Here is a 26,964-nt window from a genome sequence, read left to right on the forward strand (position 1 = left end):
TTTTTCTGTATACGGGGTGGTATGAGGGCTAATTTTTTTTGTGCCGTGATCTGTAGTTTTTATCTGTACTACTTTTGCTTATATTTTACTCTTTATTAATTTTTTTATAAGTTTTTATGGGAATAAAATATGACAAAAAAGCAGCAATTTTGAATTTACGTTTATGCTGTTCACCGTACAGGATAACTAACAATATATTTTGATAAATATATTTTGATAAGTCAGACTTTTAGGCACGTGGCAATACCAAATATGTTTATTACATTTTTTTTTATGCTTTTTTGGGGGTAAAATGGGAAATACTGATGATTTACATTTTTATTGGGGGGGGGGGGGGATTTTGAAAAAATTTGTACTTTTTTTTTTTTTTTACACTTTAATACTCCCCATAGCAATCACTTGATTTCTAATAGTGTTCAGTGCTATGCATAGGGCATAGCACTGATCAGTGTTATCGGCTATCTTCTGCTCTAGTCTGCTCAATCTCAGACCAGAGCAGAAGACCCCGGAGATGCCTGGAGGCAGGTGAGGGGACCTCCGGCCGCCATGCTGGATGATCGGATCATCCATTTAAAGTACCGCACTTCCGCAGATGCCGTGATCTGTATTGATCACGGCATCTGAGGGGTTAATGGTGGACCTCCACGTGATCGCGGATGTTTGCCATTACCGGCAGGTCCCTGATAGCAGCCGAGACCTGCCGCGCATGACGCGAGCACCAGTCCGGTGCTCGTGGTCACGGCGGAGCGTAAATGTACGCCATGGTGCGTTAAGTACCACCGCATCATTACATACATTTACGCCCAAGGGGTTAAACACTTTAAGGGGTTAAACACTTCTCCATCCTTACGGCCATCTTCTCCCTGAGAACAGCTGCAATGGAGTGGCCATTGAGCTGTAGCCCAACCCTACCATAGAGCCTGTAGCTGACAGAGTAGTTGACCCAGACCCCTCTTTCCTACACCAGTTTCTGAGCCACTTGTGTGCATCTCTAATCTCCCACTGGTTCTCTGGTGTGGCATGTGGTATAAGAAGTATTTTAAAAAATATTATCTTGGAGGTTCTTGCCTTAAGCGTGCAGCCTAAGTCTTTGAAATTATAATTTATTTATTTTTTTACAACTGTTTATTTATTAAAGACTTTTTCTTTAAAACATATTTATTTTTGACAGTAAAGAAAAGTATAGGTACGTGGAACAATAAACAAAGGTCATTACATATTGACAAGATCAAGTTACAGTATGCAAGTCCACATAGATCCGGCTGTTGAGATGTTGGAAAGTCCAGATTATTTCCAGGTCGGCTTCATGAGTATCCGGGGAGAGCCCCAGGACAGGAACAATAGGCATAAATAGAAGCCGTTTTCTAACAAATAATGAAGTCAGGATTCTATGAAAGTACTATGAAAGTAGTGTTTTTTTGTGAAGACTAGTAATACCTCTAGACTTCCTCTGATTCCGGATCTACAACACCTTGGCAAATGGTCAGTAATCCAGGCAACATGCAATGAAGAGGGCAGAAAATAATATACATTAAAGAATGAGGTAAAAAGGTTGTAGGAGATAGAAAGAGAGAAGATCATAGAAAGGGACAGGTAAATAAGGAACATAAAGAGAGTAAAGAAGTATCTGCCCGGCTCCAGCTCCTCATGAAATGATTTTTAAGGACACTCCACCAATCTCTTACTTTGTTATCGGTGCCGATGTGCATCATAACTGCTGGGTCTTCACCAGCCCCTCCCTGTATTCTGTCAACCCAATCCGTGAGGTGCTGGATTTGAGAGCCAGGAAGACAACACACTGTCCCATGATCCTGGTCTTTGTGACAGATCACCCTTCTTGCCCTCTTAATAATGAATTCCCCCACTACTAGCATCTGTCTAGCCTATTGGCTCTTCAGCTCCCCTCCCTTCTGGAGCAGAGGTCCCCGGGCTGTCAGAAGCAGTGTCTTGCTGTAGCGGTGAAATAACATCCCCCATATATGCCAACCGGGCAAACTTGTTGGAGTGTGCCAGATCAAGGCTAGCCTCAGTGACTGTTATGCCTCTCCCCCACCATTTAACTGTCATGTGCCAAGCTGCCTCCTTTTCTTGTACCTCCATACCTCTCTAGCAGCAGCAGGGAAGTGGGGAAATGAGTTTAAGACTAAGCATGAACTCTATGAACTATTCTGGATGCAGAAGTTGCCACTATCCAACAGAAATTATTTAATAAAATTACAGTGAATTCAGGAAAATTGTGCAAATTGCATACATTAAGGAAAGTCAAGAAAATTGGACAAATGATTTAAAATGACATAACCTAATAAATAAGACCACTATAAATGCTTAATCCTTGGCAGAAAGGTGCTTGTGCATACTCTACCACTTTCCTGTATACTAAATGGAAACTATAAAATTAGCCAAGTAAGCATCTTTTCTTTAAGTGTGTCATGGTAGCTACATGACCAGCCACATGGTCACTCAACCACCAGCTCACAGACCAGAACAATCCATTAACATGTATGGTCTGCACAACCGAAACTGCATATGTTACCATTGTTGGGTTCACTTCTATACTTCTACACCCTTCTATATGTGTAATAACCATGACTTAAATCTAAGGAAAATAATAAGATCAGGCAATTAAAATCCAACCATTGTTACCCCTAATAAACTTCAGGAGCCTAAGGCTGTGTTCAGACGTTCAGGATTTTTATTGCAATTATTAAATGAAAAACAAGAAAACACATCTTACATGGAGGGACATAAGGGAAGACTGGAACATTTCCTAATTTTAGATCCATTCCTGGCTTTGTATTTATTGTAGTTAAAACCCTGAACATGTGAACACAGCCTCACTAGTAGTCCTCATGGACATTGACTTGTCAGAAGATCTTGTCTTAATTACCAAATAGAAATCCAATGCCTACAGGTTATTAAGAGGGTGATTCCAAGCCACTCGTAGTAAATATGGTCTTCTGATCTTCTGAAGGAATGCAAGCTTCATTTATCAATAACTGAAATCAAACAGAAACCTGCTGGTATATACATTGTATACACTCCTGATCCTTATCAGCCAAGCAGCAAATAGTCCTGAACAGTGGCCCAACTCCTGACCAAATACTCCTCCCATATACAAAGGATTACATAACATGCTCAAACAGGGTATCCACAACACTGAGTCATGTAGTTTGCTCAGACAATAAGCAATAGCAGAGATTTATGTTAATACAACGTCGATGAATGCAGATATAATCTCTGTGCGGTTACTGTTAGTCCATGTCTTAAGGTATTTACACACCAGAAATCCGTTCACTGACACGGCCATACATCTGAACTGACCTTTACCATGTTCCACTTGGTTATACTCACTGTAGTTATTATCAGATCAATGGGAACACGTTTAATAGTATATTATGCTTTTCAATCTTCATGCTATACATGCAAACATGGTGCAAATAACTGCTTATTCTAATATGCCACTTTTTTCACTGCAGGTATGCTTTGCTGGTTGTTGCTTGTAGCATAGACTATTGGTATTGCTGTGAGCAATGTTCTCAGTTTTTTTTTGTTTTTTTAAACTAAGAATAGATGTCACTTTTTAATAGGTGTTTTGTGTGCTCCACGAATTGTCATGTAACTGTGAAGTTCCATAGCAATTCACTTATCTCCCAATGTTTTACTCAATGTATCAGCTGACGGCAACTTGACAATCTGACATTTATTTATTTATTTTTTTGCTTAAATGGGCACTGTCACCAACTTTATTTTTTGATATGTTGTAGTACTTATGTACTACAACGTATCTCTAATATACTTTTATTATTATTTTTTTTATTAAAATGGTTTAATTTACATTTGAAAACCGGCTACTAGGGGTCTCCCTCCTAGTGGCCGGCTGCAGCCTGGCGTGACGTCACGCCTGAAAAAGGACTGATGCGGCCGGGCATCGGTCCTTTTTCATTCAGCCTGCGCTCGCTCCCTGTCTGTCAATCAGACAGGCAGGGAGCGAGCGCATTGGCTCCTCGGCCACTGGTTGGGAGGCCACTCCTCCCGCACATCGCCGCCGCCGCTGTCCCTGCACGCCCGCTGCCGGACTCTGCAGTAAGTGTAATGAGGGAAAGGGGTATGCGGGAGGGGGGTTTGTGATGGAGGGAATGGGGTATGCAGGGGGGTTTATGATGGAGGGAACGGGTATGGCACGGGGGGAGGGAGACGGAGGGGACGGGCTAGCGCCGCAGCGCCGCATGTAACTGACTAATAGTTTATCTACACAGGGTGCCTCCAGCTGTTTCAATACTAAAACTCCCAGCATGCCCTGACAGCCAATAGATGTCAGGGCAAGCTGGGAGTTGTAGTGGTGAAACAGCTGGAGGCATCCTGTGTAGATGAACTAAGGGCGGAAGTCCCCCCCCCCAGCAGGCATCAGTGACGTGGTGCCTGCTGGGGAAGTCTGCCTGGTAGTGAGCACACTGCCAGGTGAACAAAAGGCATTTTTAATATAGTAAAAATAAAAATTAAAAGCAGGGAAGGTGTTAGGGATAGACTGGCAATGGGCAGGGACAGAAAAAAAAATAGGATGATGGGAGCTACTCTTTAAGGCTAAGTTTCCACTTGGTTTTTTTTCTGGCAGGATTTGGAATATTGCCACTGCAGTTTTTGAGCCAAAGCCAGAAGTGTATTCGAAAGGAATAGGACATATAAAGGAAGGACTTATACTTCTCCTCCCTTATGGATCCACTTCTGACTTTGGCTCAAAAACTGCAGTGGCAGATATCCAAAAACTGCCAGAAAAAAAACAAGTGGAAACTTAGCCTAAAAATGCCCCTTTGGCGTTTTTTGTACAAAAATTTGTTGGGTATGCAGTAGGGATGTAAAAAAATGTATTTAACTGAATGTTTTTTTTTATAACAAAATTTTTATAAAGTGTGTGTGTTTAACTTTTTTTTTTTTTTACATTTTTTATGTAGCACTACTACTCCCAGCATGGAACACACTGTTCCATGATGGGAGAAGAAGTACCTGTACTAATAGACTTATTGCCCCAGGTATCAGTCCCGACACCCGATGCGATCGTCCATAATATAGCAGAAATGCGTAGCGGCTCTATACAGCGCTCGTATCTCTGTTCTGTACTCCGGCCAGTGATGTGAATAGAACATCACTCATTCATATTTTCCGCCAAGAGTGGGGATTGGCCAGATGGTTGCAGCCAATCACCACTCTTTGAGGGAAATATGAATGAGTGAGTGGCCGGCCGGAGTATAGTGCATAGATGCGAGCGCTGTATAGAGCCGCTCCGCATGTCTGCATTATATAGAACGATCACAGCGGATGTCAGTAGTGATACCCGCTGTGATCTGTTTTAACCTGCAGGTACTACTACTCCCAACATGGAGCACACTCTGCTTCATGCTGAGAGCTGTAGTACCTGCATTAATAGACAGATCGCAGCGAGTGTAACTTCTGACACCTGCTGCGATCTGTCTATCAATGCAGGTACAGCAGAGTGTGCTCCATGTTGGGAGTAGTAGTACCTGCAGTTAAGAACAGATCACAGCGGGTATCAATCCTGACACCCGCTGTGATCCTCCTGTATAATTTATAGATGCGGCCGGCGCTCTTCTATGGTCCCCGGCACTGACGTATATATACACATATTCCTATTTCCCACCGAGAGCTGTGATTGGCTGGAACCATCCGGCCAATCATAGCTCTCTTTGGATCGCTAAAGCCAAAAAAAAGAATAAGAACCACGTGAAAAAACGCCAAACTAGGTTTTGTCGGGCATTTTGAAAAACCAGCCTCTGAGCCCAAAATTGCTGAAAAACGCCAAAAGGATAAAAAAAAAAAAAAGCCAAACTGAAAAACGCCAAGTGGATCTGGCATTTTGCAGTTTACTATTGACTTGCAGCTAACATATGGATGCAGGAAAATTGGCGTCTATAACGGCGTTTTTGCAAAAAAAAACCTCAGTGGAATTTCAGAATTAGGGCTCAGCCACACTACTAAATTTCCTCAACTTTCTTGCAGAAGCCATGGCACACAAGTAATTTTAAGCATATTCAAGCAGAATTGCAAAGTATAAATTCTGCCTGGAATCCTCATGGAATTAAATCATTGATGTCAATGAAAGTCCTTACCAGGATTATTTTCTGCTTCAGGAACTGACATGTCCATTGTTGAAGCAGAAGATAATGCTCACCAGGTCCTACCATTGACAACAATGAAGCTTTGGTTCCACAAGGATTTCAGGCAGAATTTCTACATGGAAATTCTGCTACAATCTGCTTCAGATGACTTGTGTGCCATGGGATTTGCATGAAAAAATAGAGGAAATTCAGTGAGGAAATTCAGCAGTGTGGACGAGCGCTTACTATACGAATTAAAGGGGTACTCCGTCGTGACCCCTTCCCATAGACCTTCCTTGAGGGGGCGGGCGTGACATCACAAGGGGCAGCCCTGAACACGGAAGCCCGCACACAGCCGTTTGGAACAATAAACTTCCGGACACTGGGGAGCGGAGCTCCGGGAGCAGGGCAGTGGAGTACCCCTTTAAGTTGCTTTTTTTGCCTAGGGTCTAAACTGACCAAAGGCACAAACTAGCTTCCCTGCCCTGCTTTACAGATCATGAAATGACACCCTCAGGGTACTTTCACACGGGCGGATTACATGCAGAATTTCCGCAGCGTATTTGCTGTGGAAAATCCACAGCGAATTTTGCTACCACTGACTTCAATGGGTCATTAGAAAATCCGCAATAGAGGCAGTTTTGCAGATTTTCCTTCGGACCCATTGAATTCAATGGTAGCAGATTATCTGCTGCGGATTTTCCCCAGCAAATTTGCTGCGGAAATTCTGCAGGTAATCTGCCTGTGTGAACGTACCCTAAGGCAGTGTTTCCCAACCAGGTTGCCTCCAGGTGTTGCAAAACTACAACTCCCAGCATGCCTGGACAGCCAAAGGCTGTCCAGGCATGCTGGGAGTTGTAGTTTTGCAACATCTGGAGGCACCCTGGTTGGGAAACACTGCCCTAAGGACATACAATAAATAAAAGTAGCAGCAAAGTTAATTATTTTGCACATATTCTGCTTTTATTTTGAACTGCATGTTAATTTATGCCATTTATTCTTTAAATGCTTTCATTTGCATAACTTCAAAGTCTGATTAAAAAGAAACAAGACAGTAAATATTCCAATGAATACAATGCTGCTTCAAGTGCTATAGTCATGTCATTTACAGTCTGCAACAAGCACCAAGTCCTATGGTGACAACCAAGGGCCCAGTTTATTTACAAGTGTAGGAGCTGGAAACAACAGCATTCAGCTTCATTTAGTAGAAAAGGCCCAAAGCCCCGATCAGAATATATTCAGTCACTTTGTACTTCAGATTGTTGTGTCCTCCTTTATATATGTTAGCGGGTAAATGTTTTGTTAAGAAAGCTCAGTAGGACCCCCAGTGCTCTCATAACCCTACAGACAGAAGTGCTTTACACAGTCAAGTCCTCACTAAACAACATGCCATAGCTTAGCCGCCTGGTCCATTGTCAATGAGTAGAGTTAGGGTTAAAAGGGAACCTGTCACTTTAAAAAAAATGAAGTCCAATCTGTAGGAATCACGTTATAGGTCAGAAGATGCTGAGGAGACAGATACATAGCTTCATGACATAAGATCTAGGATAACTTGTCATCCATGTAAATCTCGGCTCCTTCTGGGCTGGGTAGTCAGTTAGGCTGTCCTACTTCGTGACTGATCGCTGTGTAAATATGTGCTTGTAAAGAGAGCTGTCAATCATTGAGTAGGACCGCCCACTTACTTGTATTTTTTATGCTAAATGGTTGAGTGTTTCACATTGAGTGGTGTCCGCCCAAAGACAGCTGTGGTGGTCCAGTACAGCAGTTGCACCCCTGCACCCTTGCTGCCCTGTCCGGCAGCCTCCATACAGTGTACCCGTCAAACTATTGCCTAAAGAAACTGCGACCTCTAAGAGGACAAAGGGTAAGAACACGATGCAGTCGCATTGCGTTGCAGTTGGTCATATGCTTTATGTACAATCACACCCTAAACAGCTAAAACTACAAAAAAAAAAAGGCAGATTAACCACAGCATTCCATCAGTACATACTGCATATGACCATCTGCAATGCAACTGCAACCGTATCGTGTCTTTTTACCCAAAAGGGTCAAGTTGGGATAAACTGTCTGTTTATTTTCCCTTCATTTGTTCTAAAAAATCCTAAAAAAAATCATTTTTTTTATAGTTTAAAATAAGCATATTAATATTATCTTAGATTTAATAGCATCTTCATACATCATATTCAGAAGATTTATTCAATGCGTGTAATTGCTACGAGATATGCCTTTGCAAATGGACACCACAAGCATCAGAATTATGATTATTGTCACAAGCATTTCCATTTGAGATGAGAGAATGGCAACACAAGTCCTAATGTATCCTTCATTGTACAATATAAAAAGAGACGCTCCCCATTTCTTAATATACTACACCATGGCTAGAAAGTTATTGCAATGGTGCATCCCTCACCCCAGAGTATGTACACTGCTCAAAAAAATAAAGGGAACACTTAAACAACACAATGTACCTCCAAGTCAATCACACTTCTGTAAAATCACACTGTCCACTCAGGAAACAACACTGATTGACAATCAATTTCACATGCTGTTGTGCAAATGGAACAGACAACAGGTGGAAATTATAGGCAATTAGCAAGACACCCCCAATAAAGGAGTGGTTCTGCAGGTGGTGACCATAGACCACTTCTCAGTTCCTATGCTTGCTGACTGATGTTTTGGTCACTTGTGAATGCTGGCGATGCTTTCACTCTAGTGGTAGCATGAGACGGAGTCTACAACCCACAGAAGTGGCTCAAGTAGTGCAGCTCATCCAGGATGGCACATCAATGCGGGCTGTGGCAAGAAGGTTTGCTGTGTCTGTCAGTGTAGTGTCCAGAACATGGAGGCGCTACCAGGAGACAGGCCAGTACATCAGGAGACGTGGAGGAGGCCGTAGGAGGGCAACAACCCAGCAGCAGGACCACTACCTCTGCCTTTGCAAGGACGAGCAGGAGCAGCACTGCCAGAGCCCTGCAAAATGACCTCCAGCAGGCCACAAATGTGCATGTGTCCACTCAAACAGTCAGAAACAGACTCCATGAGTGTGGTATGAGGGCTCGACGTCCACAGGTGGGGGTTGTGCTTACAGCCCAACACCATGCAGGACATTTGGCATTTGCCAGAGAACACCAAGAGTGGCAAATTCGCTACTGGTGCCCTGTGCTCTTCACAGATTAAAGCAGGTTCACACTGAGCACATGTGACAGACGTGACAGAGTCTGTGGATGCCGTGGAGAACGTTCTGCTGCCTGCAACATCCCCATGCATGACCGATTTGGGGTGGGTCAGTAATGGTGTGGGATGGCATTTCTATGGGGAGCTGCACAGCCCTCCATGTGCTTGCCAGAGGTAGCCTGACTGCCATTAGGTACCGAGATGAGATCCTCAGACCCCTTGTGAGACCATATGCTGGTGCGGTTGGCCCTGGGTTCCTCTGAATGCAAGACAATGCTAGACCTCATGTGGCTGGAGTGTGTCAGCAGTTCCTGCAAGAGGAAGGCATTGATGCTATGGACTGGACCCCCATTCCCCAGACCTGAATCCGATTGCGCACATCTGGGACATCATGTCTCGCTCCATCCACCAATGCCACATTGCACCACAGACTGTCCAGGAGTTGGCAGATGCTTTAGTCCAAGTCTGGGAGGACATCCCTCAGGACACCATCCGCCACCTCATCAGGAGCATGCCCAGACATTGTAGGGAGGTCGTACGGGCACGTGGAGGCCACACACACTACTGAGCCTCATTGTGACTTGTTTTAAGGACATTACATCAAAGTTGGATCAGCCTATAGTGCGGTTTTCCACTTTGATTTTTAGTGTGACTCCATATCCAGACCTCCATGGGTTGATAAATTTGATTTCCATTGATAATTTTTGTGTGATTTTGTTGTCAGCACATTCAACTATGTAAAGATGAAAGTATTTCATACAATTAGTTCATTCATTCAGATCTGTTATCTTAGTGTTCCCTTTAATTATTTTGAGCAGTGTATTACATACATATCATTCAAGCTAGACCTCTGCTTGAATTCAACTTCTTATCATTTGGCACAGATAGAGCTTTATTATGGAAATGACACCTTATCGAACCCCATTATAGTCTCTAACAGTATAAAAAAATCATATTTTTATGGGATATTTACTATGAAAATGATTTAAAAAAAAATGCATTTACACACATAGACTTATTGCCCTGTCTAGATCGTAAGTTTAAGGTTTTATTATATATTGTTTGTCAATACATATAACACAGTGTTTCCCAACCAGGGAGCCTCCAGCTGTTGCTAAACTACAACTCCCAGCATGCCTGGACAGCCTTCGGCTGTCCAGGCATGCTGGAAGTTGTAGTTTAGTAACAGCTGCAGGCACCCTGGTTGGGAAACACTGTGTTATATGTATTGACAAACAATATATAATAAAACCATAAACAAACATCCTGGTTGGGAAACACTGATATAACACTATAAACAAGAAACAGTAAACAAAACCAGAACTCATCATAAAAGGCTCATTTCACATTTAACATTGTAATTTACACCAAACCCATCTCATCCCCCAATTCATGAGACAATCTCTTCTGCATATAAGAAAGATTCTTCTCCCTAGCTGTTACATGAAGACAAGAAGAAGATAATAACAATACAGTACATAATAATAATAGCACTAGTACAGTAGCAATAGATAGATACAGATCTGCCTTTCCCAGTCCCATTGTTTCATATCAGGCAAAGTGGAGATAGTGACCTCAAGAAGGTGGAGACAACATCTGATCTCCAACAGGGGGCAACAAGATTAATCCTATGCGATCCACCTGCTGTGCAACAAGATACAATCACAGCACAATGTATCACATCATGCATCTCCATGTCTGTTCTGCCACACACAGTATATAGGGAAGCATATGTGCAATAGCTTAACATTAGGCAGGATGCATCCCCTGGGCACATCCCTGTGTTGCTGTCCTGAGATGTGGTGTGAATAAGAATGCATGGTGTCTCCAAAGACTTCTGGAAGAATGGGATGGTATTATCATCACAATCCATGTTAGTGATGATCAGCACTGCCAGCAGCCCCTGCCATCCACACCACATCTCCCCTCTCCTCTCATGGTTCCTGCCCATTCATAGAAACACACAGGCTGAGATACTGAATGATCATTAGTGGAACTTCCATCCTTGGATTGTGAATGAGGGATGGGACACAGGCAAGTGCATGCCTGGGCAGAGCAGCACCGCTGCATTCATTAGACATGGTGATCTGCTCTACTTACCGTCCCAGCTCGGACTCCAGCTCGTAGTAATGGGCCAAGGTGTCCTTGTTGGAGCCATCGATCCAGTAATCCGGTGCTGTGCTGCCAGACCTGGAGGAAGAGGAGGAGGAGGAGGAGGTAGTGGAGGATGCTGAGGAAGACGAGGAGGACGAGGAGGGGAGAGTGACTTTCAGCATCTCGGGGAGGTAGAGGAGGACAGGGCTGCCAGGAGGGGGAATGAGACACAGGCACTCAGCTCAGCTCCTCAATCAATAGAGCACCAATCCCAGCCAATGGGGCAGCAGCAGGAGGAGGAGGCAGGGTCTGTGTGTGCCCAGGATAAGAGACCCTGCTGCTTAGGGTCTGGCACCCAGTGCCCTTAGCCTGGCTGGAGAGGGCAGCCCTGTGAGGAGTTGGGGTACAGGCAGGAAAGGGCTCCTAGTGATGCTGTGCCTGCTGTGCCTGCTGCACACTCTGCTCCTCTCCCCAGCCCTGATCACACACAGTGGAGGAAAGCCAGAGGTATTTATAGGCACACTTGGAGTTTGTTTAGTGGGTTTGCTCAGTGTTGCCGACCTGATTTTTTTTTTTTTAACAACCTGATTGTCAGCAAGGAGGATATACAATGTCTTCAGGAACACATTAGAAAACAAGGATGAATCATGAAGTCCTATATTTCTATGGGAGAGAATATTATTAGGAATAAATTGTCAGCATTTGCTGTAATCTGTGAAATGATAATAATGACAGCACATATCAGTAGCTCCAAATAAAAATATACACCCGGGGGGCTCTTACACATGCCCTATATAGGTGCACTCTAAGACTAGGTTCACACTGCGGAATCTCCGGGCAGAACATTTACGCCCGGAGATTCCGAGTGCGGCCAGCACCGACTGAATCAGTCGGCGCTATGACCGTGCAGACACTACATTCTTCAATGGACTACAATGTGTTCCGCCAGTATTTCCGCCTGAAGAATGAGCAACGCCATTCGTCAGGCGGAAATTTCCAAGCGCATTTTCCGTTCACAAATTCCTCTTCACAAATTCCGAAGTGTGAATTTGCGAACGGAAAACCATTCACTACACTGTTCATTTTAGCAAGCAGAATTTCTCCCTGCAATTTCAAAGCGGAATTGCAGGCGGAATTCCGCAGTGTGAACCTAGCCTTATACATGAACTAGCAGCAGCGGGGTGTGCCAGAAATTCCCCACTAAGGCCCCTTTCACACTACAGGTATCATCCTGTAAAAAACCTCCTTTATTACTCCCAGCAAAAAGTCCTGAAAACATCTGTCAAAAAATCCTATTCATGTCAATGGGATTTTTTGAACATCCTTTTCCATCAGACATGTCCGTTTTTTTTTTTTACTAATGTCAGTTATTTTTGCCGGAACAAAAGACGTTGCATGCACAAATTTTTTGTCCGGCAAAAAAAAAAAAAAATCGACTTTAAATTTTAATATTGAAGTCTATGAGTACCGGATGTTAAAAAAAAAATCTGTTATCAGTTATTGTCAGGTTTTTAACATCTGTTTTTTGTACTGAGCATCCTCAGTACGGCTTTACAGAAAAAAGGGTTAAAAACCTGATTAAAAACCGGATGTAACTGGTAATAACGGATGATAACGGATGAACATCAGGTTTTTTAAGTAAAAACTCATTAAAAATAACGGATGATGGTCATCAGTTATCATCTGTTATTACCAGTTATTGCATCTGTTTTTTTCCCATCCGTTATTGTAAAATAACGGCAGTAAAAAAAAAAGCAGCATAATACCTGTAGTGTGAAAAGGGCCAAGTTTAGGTGCATCACAGCATCAGCCCTCCCCCCCCCCCCCCCCCCCCAAAAAAAAAAAAAAAATGCTGCATGCTGTATTGTTTATCCAATTATAATCAAATAAAGTGATGGACACCAGTGGGAAAACCGCTGAGTTATTTCAGCTTGTTATTTCCCCTTCCCAAAATGACATCAAAATTACTCCCAAAAAGAATAGCACCGTCAGTGCTCCATTAATTCTCTATGGGGGAGATTTATCAAAACCTGTGCAGAGAAAGAGTGGTGCAGTTGCCCATAGCAACCAATCAGATTTCTTCTTTCATTTTTAAAAAGGCCTGTCATAAATGAAAGAAGCGATCTGATTGGTTGCTATGGGCAACTGCACCACTCTTTCTCTGCACAGGTTTTGATAAATCTCCCCCTATGGGCCCACCAAACATTTCCAAGCTCCAATAACATTTTTAGGGATCAATGGGGTCCATCTGGCTCCCTTGGTGTATGTCATGCAGTGGTTGCCAACTTTTTTCTGCTGCTGAATGAAATCTTGTAGAGCCTCCGACACAGATATGAATCTAGCTTTAGTGGTCAATTTTGAGAGCCCAGAGCCACTTGTAGCGTAAAGAAGCAGTAAATTAAATGTTATGTAATGTTCGATTGTGTGAAGGGGTGGACTAAATATATGAAGTTTTGAGACACCAAATCCCAGCTGCATAAAGACTTGCTGGCAGTTAAAGTGGTACTCCACCCCTAGACATCTTATCCCCTATCCAAAGGATAGAGGATAAGATGTCTGATCGCGGGGGTCCCGCCACTGGGAACCCCCACGATCTCCCTGCAGCACCCAGCGTTTGTGTAGAGTGTCAGGTGCAGCGCCGTAGGCTCATGATGTCACGGCCGCGCCCCGCTCATCACGTCATGGCCAGGCCCCCTCAATGCAAGTCTATGGTAGGGGGCGTGACGCCCGTCACGCCCCCTCCCATAGACTTGCATTGAGGGGGTATGGCCGTGACGTCACTAGCGGGGCGTGACCATGACATCATGAGCCTCCACCTCTTATCGCCATTCATCCGGTACGGAGCACCCGAGATCGCGGGGGACCCCAGGGATAAGATGTCTTGGGGCGGAGTACCCCTTTAAGTGTTCCTAAACGTGGTAAAAAGTTTCTTAAAAACACTATAGACACATTATTTTTTTATTTATTTTTTATACATACACTGGATTTTTATACATACACTGGAATTTACAGACAGTTGGAATCTGTGGATTTGAAAATATTCTTCTCTTTATATCATAAAACACAGATTATTCATTGGAATGTGTCAGAAACAATGGCAAATCATGTTTCAATACACAGGAGAAAAATCTACATTAGAGAGAAGGTGCTTATAGGATTAGAGCGGGAAGGGAGACAGCAAAATCACTGTCCCTCTGTTGACATGCTCCTAAAAGGGTTAACATGAATAATAGAGTAGATGGGGAGGGAAGGAAGTAAATGACTGCTCCTAGGACTCCAGTCCCTGTGATTACTATCCCTCTACTGAGCTATCCCTAGGGAGGTGTCGGAGCAGCAACTCACTCCCAGATACACTAGTTATGCCTCAGCTGCTCTGTCCCTCCACTGATTTCTCCCTCCAAAATCTCTGATAATTCATTAAGCCGTCTCTATGCAACAAAACCATCACCGATAGTGATAAATCAGGGCGATAGAAGATATAAGATTGCAGTGGTATACAGCACACCACAGCATATGGACATGATGTCTAGCCAAATGCACCTGCACAGATGCCGAGTATTTCTGACCACCTCCTACATTAAGCAGCCCCCAGGAGAGCTCCAATACACTTTCTCCACGTCAGCAATTTACATTATGCTAACTAGAGGGATCCTCCACCAATTGGCAGGGATAAGGCTGCTCAGCCCCCGTTTCCAAGGGGATGTTCTATGTGCAAAGAGACGCTGGCTTTAGATAGATCAAACATTAAGGCTGCATGAGGCTGAGTGAGGGTGATCACTTACTATTCAGCGCCCACCGTTAGTATTCCGAGAATGAAGGAATTACGCATGTGGCTAGTTGAGGTCACGCACCGCCGATGTCCACAGAGTATTACGTAGTGTCATAAACCCCAGTGTACAGTAGTTAACTGCATAGATACTGTACATTCTTCTAGGATAGCAATGTACTTACATGGCCAAGTACTAAGATTGTATTTATAATCAAAATACTAAAACATCTTAAGACAGATTTGTGCTGTTTAGAGAAACATAGTACATAAAAAAAAAAAAATATATATATATATATATATATATATATATATATATATATTATTTTTTATATATAATGAAATACATGAAAATAAAAGGATTCATTATAAGCCAGGGGCTACATGGATTTTGGCTGGGTTTATATGCAGTATTTGAGGCAGTATTTTTAGCCAAATCCAGTAGTGTAACCGAAACCGAAAAACTAAAAAGTTGTGTCTATTTTTCTGTGTTTTGGATTCACTCCTGGTTTTGGCTCAAAATACTGACCAAAGATTAGGTCATATTAATTTTCTCCTCTATGTTCTGCTTCAGTCCTCCCCGTTGCCTCTGTTGACTTGCCTGGAAGACACTCTCTTACTGCTTTGCTAATGACAATCCCAACACAGTGGAGCCAATCACTGGCCTTAATGGTAGTCGGCACAAGACCAGCAATCGTAGTCGGCACAAGACCAGAGATTGGCTGTAGTGTGTTTAGAATGTCATCACAAGGGGAATTCATGGAGCAGTGTGAGGACTAGCGAGCAGAAGATAGGTGAGTATTGTGTGATTGATTATTTTAGCACCCAAGCATGCTGTCAGTTTTTAAAAAACTTTTTTTAACTTAGTTCAGACAACCCCTTTAATATGCATGACCACCCAAACAGGTGCAGAAGAGGGGCACTATAAGTAATCTGAATGTGCTCCTCCTATATGCAATTGCATCCAAGATAGCATGTGAGGTAGAATACGAGTATCCATATAATTTATTTCAAGAACACAGCATCATTTGGTTATAATTCATAGATTATATCTTTCTTTAGGGAAACTGAATCCTCTTTACTCCAAATTTTTATTTTCTAAGTAGTATATAATCAGAATGGGGGTTTACAATTTACAGAAGCAATACCTAAACACACTAGTCAAAAAAGAACAGAAACAGGAGGTTAGAAATAGACACACAATAAATCGACTGACTGTAGTTTTTTACATTATGGATGTTACCATTTTCATGCCGCTAAGCATGTCAAAACTTAAATATACAGCTGTGTCGTCCAATATCACCTAACATTTATCGATACCTGAAGACCAATTTGCCACTACATGCCACTACATTGTTGTACAATGGAGGCAGGGAGCCAGCTAACCGAGCTCTCCTGCCTCCTGAATATTTACTGCTCCCATCCTGCTCCCGCACAGAATATGTAAATGTCTTCACTCTTATGTCACTAGTAGTCAGAGAGCAGGACGCTCATCCTCCGGCAAACTCGGTGACATAAGAGTGAAGACATGTTCATCATGGAGGTGGACCGGGCAGTGAATTTTGAGGAAGCAGGGCAACTTGGTGAGCTGGTTCACTGTCTCCATTGCGCACAGTAGTGCAATAGCAAGGAATATATAAACTCTGCAAGTACTTCACCAATAAATGTGACCCTTTTTTTTAAAGCTTTTCAACTAAACTATAGCCCAGTATATTGGGTTTAGTGTGGGCCAACAGGCTGTCAGTTCGTCTTTACCACAAGTCAAGCACTTGTAAACTTTAAACTTTCTGGTGCTTATTTAGTATAGCAAACACTATTCTATTAGCACCAGGTTCTTGTGTATGCCTTGTACTTATCTGTTTTAGCTGATGTGGCAGACATGGGTTAGGCTATATTTTGGGTGCAAATCATCACTGAAATGACTTCATAATGCTGCCTACATTTCCATGAATCTAGCTTTGCAGATAGATTGGGTGTGGCGTTTGATCACTCCACTTATTTTCTAATCAGGCTGCTGGTGCTGGAGTACATCCAGGTGTTGATATCATCTCATTTAAGTATAAATCCACAAAATAAAAGAAAAGAGTTGGAGCAATCACCATGGGATCTTGAGTGAAAATGTATTTAGAGTTCATGAAGCTGAATAAAGAGAAACAAACCCACGTGTGTCGAGCAGAGCTGGGACGGCAGGAGCATGCACCCAGACGACAGCAGCTGTTTCACTCCGATAGGTGTTTCCTCAGGCCCCCGGTCAGTGGGACCTGTGGAAACACCTAGCGGCATCAAACAGCTGCTGTCGTCTGGGTGCACGCTCCTGCCGTCCCAGCTGTGCTCGACACACGTGGGTTTGTTTCTCTTTATTCAGCTTCATGAACTCTAAATACATTTTCACTCAAGATCCCATGGTGATTGCGCCAACTCTTTTCTTTTATTTTGTGGATTTATACTTTTAAATATATACTTTAAATATTTTGTCATGCAATATTTTTGAAGTGGGGCTTTATAACTCTTGTAGGTGTTATTACTTTGGATCATTTGTGTGAATAATTGTGAGTAAGCCATCCAGATGTAGAAAACAATAAATACGACCTCTTTGTGCCACTGCCTTCTGATTTGTTACTTACATTACCTGGCTCTAGTGTTGTGTTGACCATTATGAAAAGCGCTCCATTGAAATGTCTAACAGTATTTTGTCTTATTAGTAACTGCAGATAAAGCTGACCATATCAGACCAAGCTGAATGTGCTGTCCCTTACCTTTCTTTATTAAAAGAGGATATGGATGATAGCTTTACCATTCAAGTAAATTGTAGTCTTAATTTGCCTAAATCTCTTACAGAAAGGTGAAGGGATTCTCTTTTCTGAGATGTTTTTAACTTCTAAATAATTTGATAAATAATATCACAGATATCGCAGTTCTTTTACAAACCTATTCAATGACTGGTTTGGGCGGCATTGGGGCTGCTCTGCCAGTGGGTCATTCCCCCTGTGGGCACTTGTGTTGGGGCGGAGGTGGTCCGCACTCAATTCAGCGCCATTTTATGCTAGGGTTGTTAGGGACCCGCTACTTACAGATGGCAGTGGGCTTGCACTTCATGATCATAAAGTACACTTACGACCAGGTGGCAGTGACGTGGCTAGTGGACTTGCACTTCATGATCATAAAGTACATCTGAGAAGCCTTAGATCTAGGTGAATGTTGTAGCTGTGCAACCATGTCTTTTTCTTTATTTGAATTCTTAATATAATACTGCCACACACTAAGCCTTCTGAATATAACCCTGCCACATACTGTGCCCTCTGAATATATAACTACCACATCTGGTCAGTCCAGGTTATGGGTTCAACCTCAGATGGCCCAGGTGCTGGAGGCCAGCTCATAGTGTTCGAGGAATGGACTCCCATTCCTTGAACACTCCGACAGCTAGGCATGCTGTTACTATATACTTTAGTTAGAGCTCAGCTGAGCAGGTTTTTGTCTTATATAATGTGCATAGTGTTTCTGTAGTTTGTTTGCTGTGGCTGAAGAATAAAGCTGGATGAGGCCAGTTTAGAATGAGCATTGCTGTGCTAGACTGTAATTTCTGGTGTGTCAACCATCTCTGAAGAAAAATGTTAAAATAACTAGAAACAAACCGTGGGCCTGGACTTGCGACAAATATGTCAAAACTACATAGAGACATGTGTGACAACTCCTAAGGTATGGGGGGAGGAATTATGGAAAAAGGAAACAGATTAGGACACCCTAACGACCCTGACTAAAACTGAGGGTCAAGGAGTGGGTAGTTACATGTTTAACTTTTTAATGACTGTAAATATGTCTTATTATGGAGGTCATTAAAGGGGTTATCCAGGAATTTAAAAAAACTGAGCTAACTTCTTCTTTCAAAAGCAGCTCCACATCTGTCCCCAGTTTGTGTGTGGTATTACAACTTGGCTCCATGCAGTTTACCGGAATCGAGCTGCAGAACCACACCCAACCTGGAGACAGACGGGGAGCGGTTTTTGAAAGAAATTAGCTCAGTTTTTCTATTCCTGCATAACCCTTTTATAGGCACATTTTCATGGTGGGGCTAGAATAAGCTTTAGTGGCAGTCCTGTGCAGAGATTGCAGGAGCTCAGCTGTCAGTATGATAGCTGGGCTCCCGCTGTAACTAGCAGGTAGATTAACCCTTTACATGCCTTGGTCAAATCATGACCTCTGCATGTGAAGAGTGCCGCTTACCTCAAGGATCAGCCCCAGCAATCCTCAGTCCCAGATTCCGTGGCAGCTGGGGGTCTTGCAAAGGCAGTCTGTGTAGCCTGTTATGTGGTTATAAAAAAAATTCCTCCCTCAATAACCCCCCCCCCCACCCCTATATAAGGTATAGTTCTTCTTTATATCCCTTCTTATACATAAAACATTTAAAAAAATGAAACACGCATATTTGGTATTGCCACGTCCGTGCAACAACCCAAACAATAAACATATTTTATTATCTATCCCGCAAGTTAAACACTGCACAAATATTTTAAACAACAGGATTGTAGTATTTTGTTAATCTGCCCCTCCAAAAATGAAAGAAAAATGTTTTTTTTTTTAACAAAAAGTCAATACATATTCCAAAATGGTACCAATAGCAAAAAAAATAATAATAATAATAGTTATGGATCTTGTATAGTTATGGATGTGGCGACACTTATTACATTTTTTTTTCTATTATGGCAATGTGGTAAAAAATAAAAAAAAACTATAAATTTGGCATTGCTGTAATTGTATTGACCCACAAAATTCTGCTTTGATGTTATTTTTACTGTATGGTGTAAATTTAAATTACAAAAAAAAAAACGAATTACATAATCAGATTTCTTCAATTTGACCAGCAGAAAAAAAATAATATTAAAAATAAACCAATAAGAAATATGAAAACCTAAAATAGTGGTATTAAAAAGTACAACTTGTTCTGCAAATAACAAGTCCTTTGCAGAAAAAAGGGACTTGGAATGCAACAATGCGAAAACGAAAAAAATACTTGGGCATTGAAGGGGTACTCTGCCCCCACAAATCTTATACCCTATTCAAAGCACAGGGGGAAAAGATGTCTGATGGCTGGGGTCCGGCCTCTGGGACCCCTCACGATCTCTGTGCAGCCCACCGTGTTCTGAACATTATAGTGTGGGTGGCCTTGACGTCAAGCCACGCCCCCACCATTCATGTCTATGAATGGAGGTGTGTGGGGCCATTCCCCTTTCGTAGACATGAATAGAGGGGTGCGGAGTGACATCACAAGTGGGCGTGGTGTGAGATCACGACCACAGCCTTTCATACCAAGCATCCTGAACACCGGGTGCCACATGGTGACCGAAAGTGGTCCTAGAGACCAGACCGCCGCAATCAGACATCTTATCCCTTATCCTTTGGATAAGGGATAAGATTTCTAGGGGCAGAGTACCCCTTTAAAGCCCAAAAGGCATGGCAGGGAAAGGGGCTAAGAAAAGAAATAAGGCAGCATTGGTAGAAGCTCACCAGAGAGAAATACACTCAACAATCCAAACTATGATGGAAATCTTAAATAGAAACAGAGCTATTAAGAAATACATGAGCATTCTACAAGAGACGATCTAGCATGTTTTTTAGGTTACACTCTTGCATCAGGGTGTGGTTGCAATTGCTACTTGAGTTCAGTTTATAGCTAGGACCCATGCTAGTTCCCACAGGGTTCAGAGGACCACTGGGAATATTCATCTGAATTCAACAAGGTCACTTGTAATACATATGATATAAAACATAGTAGACACTATTTATTTCTTGTCTCGTATCCCCAGATAGATTTAAATGGAAATGATATTCAAATATGCATTTTCATCATTGAATGACCAGTAGACAGGCCAAGGACTAAGCAATGTTACTCGATAGCGTTAGATGTTAACCATCAACCATCTTAAAAATGTTAGTACTATATACATTATTAAGGCATATTTGAACACATTAAATCATTTGATTCAATTGAATAACAATTATTTTAAGAATTGTTAAATATAGTTGATACATAAAGGTAAAAGGGATTCAGTGCTTAAGAACTGGATATTAAAAGATAATTTTTATTTGTATAATATTATTTATTCCATATTTGTGCAGTAAGTGTTTTTTTAAAGAAAAAATATTGTATAAAATATCCCCATGGAATCAAATAGCGACAGTGATTTATTGACTAAACTAATAGATCTCAATGTATGTATGGCATACCACCACTTATTATTATTATTATTATTATCATCATCATCACAGATTCAAAGAGTACCTATCATCATCTACACTCTCCCTAATCCCCCTCCCCATCTGTCCTTGACTCTAACTGTATCCCTGTACTTTTTTAATTCCAAACCCCCAAAAAATACCAGATTTCGGTTCTCTTCGGTAGCTCAGTTCCCTGCTGTTTGCGAGGGGAGGAAGTGGGCATGGCCCGGCAGGCGCAACGTCATCTGAGGCCTGCCAGGGCCAGCCCTTCTTCCTGTATGCAGCCATATATATATATATATATATATATATATATCTATACACAGTCATGGGCGTAAATGTTGGCACCCCTGAAATTTTTCTCACAGAAAAGGATTGCAGTAACACATGTTTTGCCATGCACATGTTTATTCCCTTTGTGTGTATTGGAACTAAACCAAAAAAGGGAGGAAATTGGACATAATGTCACACCAAACTCCAAAAATGGGCTGGACAAAATTATTGGCACCCTTAACTTAATATTTGGTTGCACACCCTTTGGAAAAAATAACTGAAATCAGTCGCTTCCTATAACCATCAATAAGCTTCTTACACCTCTCAGCCGGAATGTTGGACCACTCTTCCTTTGCAAACTGCTCCAGGTCTCTCTGTTTTCCCAACAGCCATTTTGAGATCTCTCCAGAGGTGTTCAATAGGATTTAGATCTGGACTCATTGCTGCCACTTCAGAACTCTCCAGCGCTTTGCTGCCATCCATTTCTGGGTGCTTTATGACGTATGTTTGGGGTCATTGACCTGCTGGAAGACCAAAGATCTCGGACGCAAACCCAGCTTTCTGACACTGGGCTGTACAGTGCGACCCAAAATCCATTGGTAATCCTCAGATTTCATGATGCCTTGCACACATTCAAGACACCCAGTGCCAGAGGCAGCAAAACAACCCCAAAACATAATTGACCCTCCACCATATTTCACTGTAAGTACTGTGTTCTTTTCTTTGTAGGCCTCATTCCGTTTTCCGTAAACAGTAGAATGATGTGTTTTACCAAAAAGCTCTATCTTGGTCTCATCTGTCCACAAGACCTTTTCCCAGAAGGATTTTAGCTTACTCAAGTTCATTTTGGCAAAATGTAGTCTTGCTTCTTTATGTCTCTGTCAGCAGTCGGGTCCTTCTGGGTCTTCTGCCATAGCGTTTCATTTCATTTAAATGTCGACGGATAGTTTGCGCTGACACTGATGCTCCCTTAGCCTGCAGGACAGCTTAAATATCTTTGGAACTTGTTTGGGGCTGCTTATTCACCATCCGGACTATCCTACATTGACACCTTTCATCAATCTCTCCCGTCCACGCCCAGGTAGATTAGCTACAGTGCCATGGGTTGCAAACTTCTTAAAATGTTGCACACTGTGGACAATGTCAAATCTTGATCTCTGGAGATGGACTTGTAACCTTGAGATTGTTGACATTTTTCCACAATTTTGGTTCTCAAGTCCTCAGACAGTTCTCTTCTCCTCTTTCTGTTGCCCATGCTTAGTGTGACACACACAGACACACAATGCAAAGACTATGTGAACTTCTCTCCTTTTTATCTTCTTTCAGGTGTGATTTTTATATTGCCCACACCTGTTACTTGACCCAGATGAGTTTAAAAGGAACATCACATGCTTGATGCAATCTCATTTTTCCACAATTTTGAAAGGGTGCCAATAATTTTGTCCAGACCATTTTTGGAGTTTGGTGTGACATTATGTAAAATTTGCTTTTTTTCCCTCCCTTTTTTGGTTTAGTTCCAATACACACAAAGGGAATAAACATGTGTATAGCAAAACATGTGCTACTGCAATCCTTTTCTGTGAGAAATACTTCATTTTCTAGAAAAATTTCAGGGGTGCCAACATTTACGACCATAAATGTATGTGTTTCCAAAAAGTGCACACTATTTATGAAACACTGATATTCATATATGTGTTTTTTATATTAAAATATAAATTATAACCTGTAAAATAAAATATGAGACTTACACTGATAATGAATATGAATTGAAGACCTCGATGGGACGTATGGATATTTTCCAAGGCAGACCCAATTGTTCCTAGATGAAGAGCTGCGCTCCACTGACACGGGGCCAGCACATGCAGCCTCTCCTTATCGGGGGGGCGGAGCCGGCCGAGTCAGGCGCGCTCCCTGCTGAAGTACAAGCTCAGCGCTCGCTCTGATTGACAGGTGGGGGCTGCACTGAGCTTACCTGTGTCCTGTCTGCAGGCTGTGATTTTGGACTCATGCCATGGAGTGGAGAGTATTTTAAAGTGAAAAAAAAAAAACATAAAAGGAATAAAAAATGTATTACAACATATTAGAAAGTTAATCATTAGGCTTGGATCTTGAACATTGAACATCTTGTACTCTTTAACACTGAATATGCTCACCTTTGAAAAAAAAAATTATATTATACTTATTTATTTTATCAATCTATTGTCTTATGCAAAAGTCTGGACACCCGTTGTCCGGTCGCAAAGTTAAAAAATTAAAAATTTTAATGCAATGTTATGGCTTATTTGATAAATATAAAATAATTTACGGAAAAAAAAAAAAGATATGATAATTTTATGGTAACAATGAAATGTCAAAAGTTTTGATCGGTTCACTCACACAGGGATCTCCCCATAGACTTATAAATGAAGATCGCTGCGAGCCCGCTAAGTGAGCAAAACACTTCTAAATGCTTATTCTTATGATTGGCGGGGGTCACAGCAAAACTTTTGACAGGTCTCTCTGACATGTCAAAAGTTTTTGCTTTTTTTTGTCGTAATTGCCAGGTACACTGTCCTTGATAAAAATAAACATACACATGAATGCAATGCCTCAGGCTTCCAAGCAAAACATCGCCCAGAGTATCACACCTCTACCAATAGTGCATTCTGGTCCCATCTCTTCCCCAGGCAGTTGATGGACACACACTGAGCCATTCACGTGATAAGAAAAGAAAACGTGTCTCATTTGATCATGACACCTTCTGCCATTGCTCCATGGTCCTGCATATAAGTAACTAGTTGAGTACCCAGCGTTGCCCGGTCTTCCTACATGACCTTTGTTTGAGAGGAAAATTAACACAGTCCTTTTCTTTTTTTTTTTGCCTTTGATTGTACTTGGCAAGTTTTGTTGGAAGCATTTCACATCCTAAAATAATCAATAATGAACTAATCAAGGATTAAATGGGCACTATCAATAAAACAAATTTTTGCTATTGCACTCCTTATGGTAAATAAAAAAATATTTCTAATGTACTTTGTTAAAAAAAAAAAAAAAAAGTTTTCTATGTTTTATTTGTGTTTGAAAAAGCTGCCACTAGGTGTCTCCCTACTTGTTCAGAGCACATTTCGCCCTATCTCTTGCACAGACTTTGGACTCCTGCTGGCCTGGCAGAAGTCCAAAATCAGGAAATGCAGTCTGGAGGGCTGAGTGGGTTGTATGCAGCCTTAGCCAATCATAGCTCATCTCACACACTGAACTGCTCTGGGCTGTGTGTAGCAGAGTGAGGGAGGATGTTCTCCCCTGTATGGCTTCAGATGATGTCACACCTGCTGGCTAATGCCCCTTCCCAGTCTGTGAATCTGACTGAGACTGAGTTGAAAATACAAAGCAATATCAAGGTAGAAAACGAAAAAAAATACTAAAAAATAAAGACAGAGGGTGGTTGATCAAGAGAGGTACTCTTTAAATCATGCCATTTATCTTCTTGTCTCCAATATGGCTGCTTTACCAGATAGAGATTCTCTTTAAGAGACTGGAAAAGCTGGGTACTCTGAGTATTGTGAGCCCTGCACTGTGTACTGCCTGCCACGCAGATTTCCCACTAACTTAAAGGGGTACTCCGGTGAAAACCTTTTTTCTTTTAAATCAACTGGTGGCAGAAAGTTAAACATATTTGTAAATTACTTTTATTAAAAAATCTTAATCCTTCCTGTACTTATTAGCTGCTGGAAATTCTTTTCCTTTTGGAATGCTCTCTGATGACATCACGAGCACAGTTCTCTCTGCTGATGTTATTATAATAATAATAACACTTTATTTATTGTTGTCCTTAGTGGGATTTGAACCCAAGTCTTCAGCACTGCATGGCAGCAGTGCTAACCACTGAGCCACCATGCTGACCTTAGCATGCATCTGCTATGCATGGTTACTAAAATGGACAGAGATGTCAGCAGAGAGCACTGTGCTCGTGATGTCATCAGTGTTCCAAAAAGAAAGGAATTTCCTCTGTAGCATTCAGCAGCTAATAAGTACTGGAAGGATTAATATTTTTTAACAGAAGTAATTTACAAATATGTTTAACTTTCAGCCACCAGTTGATTTAAAAGAAAAAAGGTTTTCACCGGAGTACCCCTTTAACCCCTTAAGGACCAGGCCATTTTACACCTCAGGACCAGAGCGTTTTTTGTACATCTGACCACTGTCACTTTAAACATTAATAACTCTGGAATGCTTTTACTTTTCATTCTGATTCCGAGATTGTTTTTTCGTGACATATTCTACTTTAACATAGTGGTAAAATTTTATGGTAACATGCATCCTTTCTTGGTGAAAAATCCCCAAATTTTATGAAAAATTTGAAAAATTTGCATTTTTCTAACTTTGAAGCTCTCTGCTTGTAAGGAAAATGGATATTCCAAATAAAAAACATTTTATTCACATAAACAATATGTCTACTTTATGTTTGCATCATAAAATTTACAAGTTTTTACTTTTGGAAGCCACCAGAGGGCTTCAAAGTTCAGCAGCAATTTTCCAATTTTTCACAACATTTTCAAACTCACTATTTTTCAGGGACCAGTTCAGGTTTGAAGTGGATTTGAAGGGTCTTCATATTAGAAATACCCCACAAATGACCCCATTATAAAAACTGCACCCCCCAAAGTATTCAAAATGACATTCAGTCAGCGTTTTAACCCTTTAGGTGTTTCACAGGAATATCAAAATCTTTATTTTTTACACTCGCATGTTCTTGTAGACCCAATTTTTTTATTTTTACAAGGGGTAAAAGGAGAAAATGTATACTTATATTTGTAGCTCAATTTCTCTCGAGTAAGCACATACTTCATATGCCTATGTAAATTGTTCGGCGGGCGCAGTAGAGGGCTCAGAAGCGAAGGAGCGACAAGGGGATTTTGGAGAGTACGTTTTTCTGAAATGGTTTTTGGGGGGCATGTTGCAATTAGGAAGCCCCTATGGTGCCAGAATAGCAAAAAAAAAACACATGCCATACCATTTTGGAAACTAGACCCCTTGAGGAACGTAACAAGGAATTAAGTGAGCCTTAATACCCCACAGGTGTTTCACGACTTTTGCATATGTAAAAAATTTTTTTTTTTTTTCACTAAAATGTGTGTTTCCCCCCAAATTTCAAATTTTTGCAAGGGTTAATAGCAGAAAAGACCCCCCAAAATTTGTAACCCCATCTCTTCTGAGTATGGAGGTACCCATATGTTGACCTGAAGTGCACTACGGGTGAACTACAATGCTCAGAAGAGAAGGAGTCATATTTGGCTTTTTGAGAGCAAATTTTGCTTTGGGGGCATGTCGCATTTAGGAAGCCCCTATGGT

At 41.7% G+C, this 26,964-nt stretch overlaps 1 protein-coding gene and 1 long non-coding RNA gene across 2 annotated transcripts in view; one reads left to right on the forward strand and one right to left on the reverse strand.

The window, feature by feature from the left end:
- The window catches only part of CAMK4 (calcium/calmodulin dependent protein kinase IV), a 261,206-nt gene extending 249,373 nt beyond the window's left edge, over positions 1-11,833 (reverse strand). Inside the window, exon 1 of the mRNA XM_056537474.1 lies at positions 11,388-11,833. Coding sequence (XP_056393449.1) covers positions 11,388-11,563 — 176 coding nt within the window. The 5' untranslated portion in view covers positions 11,564-11,833. The remainder of the gene's footprint in view (positions 1-11,387) is intronic.
- The window catches only part of LOC130288996 (uncharacterized), a 62,534-nt gene that overhangs the window by 12,278 nt on the left and 23,292 nt on the right, over positions 1-26,964 (forward strand). The window lies entirely within an intron of this gene.

The sequence above is a fragment of the Hyla sarda genome, chromosome 1, assembly GCF_029499605.1.
Source record: "Hyla sarda isolate aHylSar1 chromosome 1, aHylSar1.hap1, whole genome shotgun sequence".
Taxonomy (NCBI): Eukaryota; Metazoa; Chordata; class Amphibia; order Anura; family Hylidae; genus Hyla; species Hyla sarda.